At 36.6% G+C, this 2,127-nt stretch overlaps 1 protein-coding gene across 1 annotated transcript in view; it reads left to right on the top strand.

The window, feature by feature from the left end:
• The first annotated feature begins 592 nt into the window (after positions 1 to 592).
• cfap61 (cilia and flagella associated protein 61) overlaps positions 593 to 2,127 on the top strand; it is a 32,789-nt gene continuing 31,254 nt past the window's right edge. The window contains exons 1-3 of the mRNA XM_035678927.1: positions 593 to 740; positions 1,528 to 1,678; positions 1,887 to 1,963. Coding sequence (XP_035534820.1) covers positions 598 to 740; positions 1,528 to 1,678; positions 1,887 to 1,963 — 371 coding nt within the window. The 5' untranslated portion in view covers positions 593 to 597. The remainder of the gene's footprint in view (positions 741 to 1,527; positions 1,679 to 1,886; positions 1,964 to 2,127) is intronic.

A 2,127-nucleotide genomic window follows, 5' to 3' on the forward strand; every position in this document is an offset into this window, starting at 1 on the left:
CATGGGAGTCACTTGCAGGTTGGAAAAAAATTACTCCGAAAAACAGAAAAAAATTACTCCGTAAAACAGGAAAAGAATTACTCAGAAAAACAGGGGAAAAAATTAGTCAGAAAAACAGGAAAATAATTACTCAGAAAAACAGGAAAATAAAAAAATTGTAAGAAAAACAGCAAAAAATATTTTAAAAACAAACAAACAAAAAAAAAGTTTGTTTTTTTTCCAAGTGAATGCAATAAGCTTCTGTAACCCCCAGGCTAGCTTAAAAAAAAAAATAAGTATAAAAAATGAGCCAGTTTTTTGAACGGCTCTTGGAAAGGAACGGCTCCTCAAGATCCGACTCCCTTCAAAGAGCCGTAAATCCCATCTGGAGTTCCCATTGACCCTCTGCTGCAGCGTTGTGCTACTATGGTTACAGAGTTTGTGTTCGCTCATAGCTCAAACGTTGTAGTTTACAAGGGACCGTAACAGGTAACGTTACGTAACAGTTGTTCATTTAGACATTGAGGCTAAGTTTCTTTAACTAACGTCGTCGATGTTGTTGTTGTTGTTTTGGCTGCTGCTGTTTTTGTTTGTCGGGATTGTGCTGACAGAGTGAAGATGAGGACTATAACTTCAGCCGGCGGCCAGCAGGAAGCTGTGGCCGTCAGAAGAAGCGAATCAGCGGATGCTCAGGGGATTGACAGCCTCATCGGCCCCTCAACTCTGGCGTGTTTTGGGAGGGTCAATGTAATTCATCTTCTGTAAGACAATACACATTTCAGTGTCTTTTAGTATAGAGACCAGACAGTAATGAACAAGCTTTCTGTATAGAGGCACACAGTAAATACCTGTAAGTCACCAAGGGGCCTTAATAACAACAAATGCTGATGATGCCAAAGGAAGTTTTATCTGATTTATCTATTTAGTTAATGTTAATTCACTTGTTACGTAACACTGACCCAAAGTTAATTGTTGACTGCAAATAAAGGCTTATTTTTGAGATTTGTATTCATACATATCATAGTCACATAGTCCATATTGGCTTATTATTCATTCTGTGTATGTTTCCTAGTATCGTTCATTAATATGTATCTAGAATGTGATTTTCTGTTTGTACTTTCTGGTTAGATGCCCATTTTTTGGGGGGGATATCCATTTTGTTATACTAGCACTAATCTAATTGTATTACTTATTCTGTAATTTAATAGTGAAAACAACTAAAGGTTAGTAATTTGATCCCTTTCTTTTGTAAAAAGATGTAAAAAAAAAAAAAAGTCCTCTCTCCATTTGGTTCATTGCAAACACTCATGAAAGCAGTGTGTTTAACTGTATTTTGGTGAAACGAAAAGCACACAGGTGGAGCTGACGGTGGATTATTTATCCTGCATGAGTAGTTTGAACTATTTACATAGACTGTGGAATCTGGCCTTGTAAGTAATTATAGTAAATATTATAAACTTAAAGTAAAAGTAACTGAGGAAGTGTCAGTGTCATCTTTATATGGTTTTCTTGTTCTTGTTTCCCCCCTTACGCTTCTTCACCTTCCAGAGAGAAAGCCAATCTGGCTGTGACTCTGGCCAATGAAAAGGAAGAGATTCTGGCCCACGCTTCCTTCTTCGATCACCCTGTTGGAGACTTGGTGGAGCAGAATCGCTGGGAACCTTTCCTGCAGAAACACTTCAGGAGTAAAAAATGCACAGTCTGTATCAAGATTAATACTGTTTATGTGTGCTAATAGTTTTTAATTGAACAGGATCACATGCATCTTTGGCACCAACAGAACTAATATGGCTATATACTCATACTAAGACTTTTTCACTGTTTAAGGTTTGAAGTAAGCTGTTACTTAGATCATGTGAAATGAAAGTGAACTGAGAAAAACTGGCTATTTGTTCTTCCCTCTGCAGCCTTTGAACACACTCTTCCTCCACCTTTTTGTGGCACAGCCGAATTTCGACAAAGCAAGTGTGAAAGAAATAATGAGGTACGAGAAAAAAAATCTGTAAAAGTGGTGCAATTTGTCAGCGTTTTGTAGTATTCTTATCTAGAATATCTACTTTACAGATTATCTAAATAATCCTAGTTTGTTTCCATAAGAAATTATTTGAAGAATAAAATACAGACTTATATCAGAATCAGAATCAGAAA

The sequence above is a fragment of the Morone saxatilis genome, unplaced genomic scaffold, assembly GCF_004916995.1.
Source record: "Morone saxatilis isolate NCDOM2014 unplaced genomic scaffold, NCSU_SB_2.0 Contig7, whole genome shotgun sequence".
Lineage (NCBI taxonomy): Eukaryota > Metazoa > Chordata > Actinopteri > Moronidae > Morone > Morone saxatilis.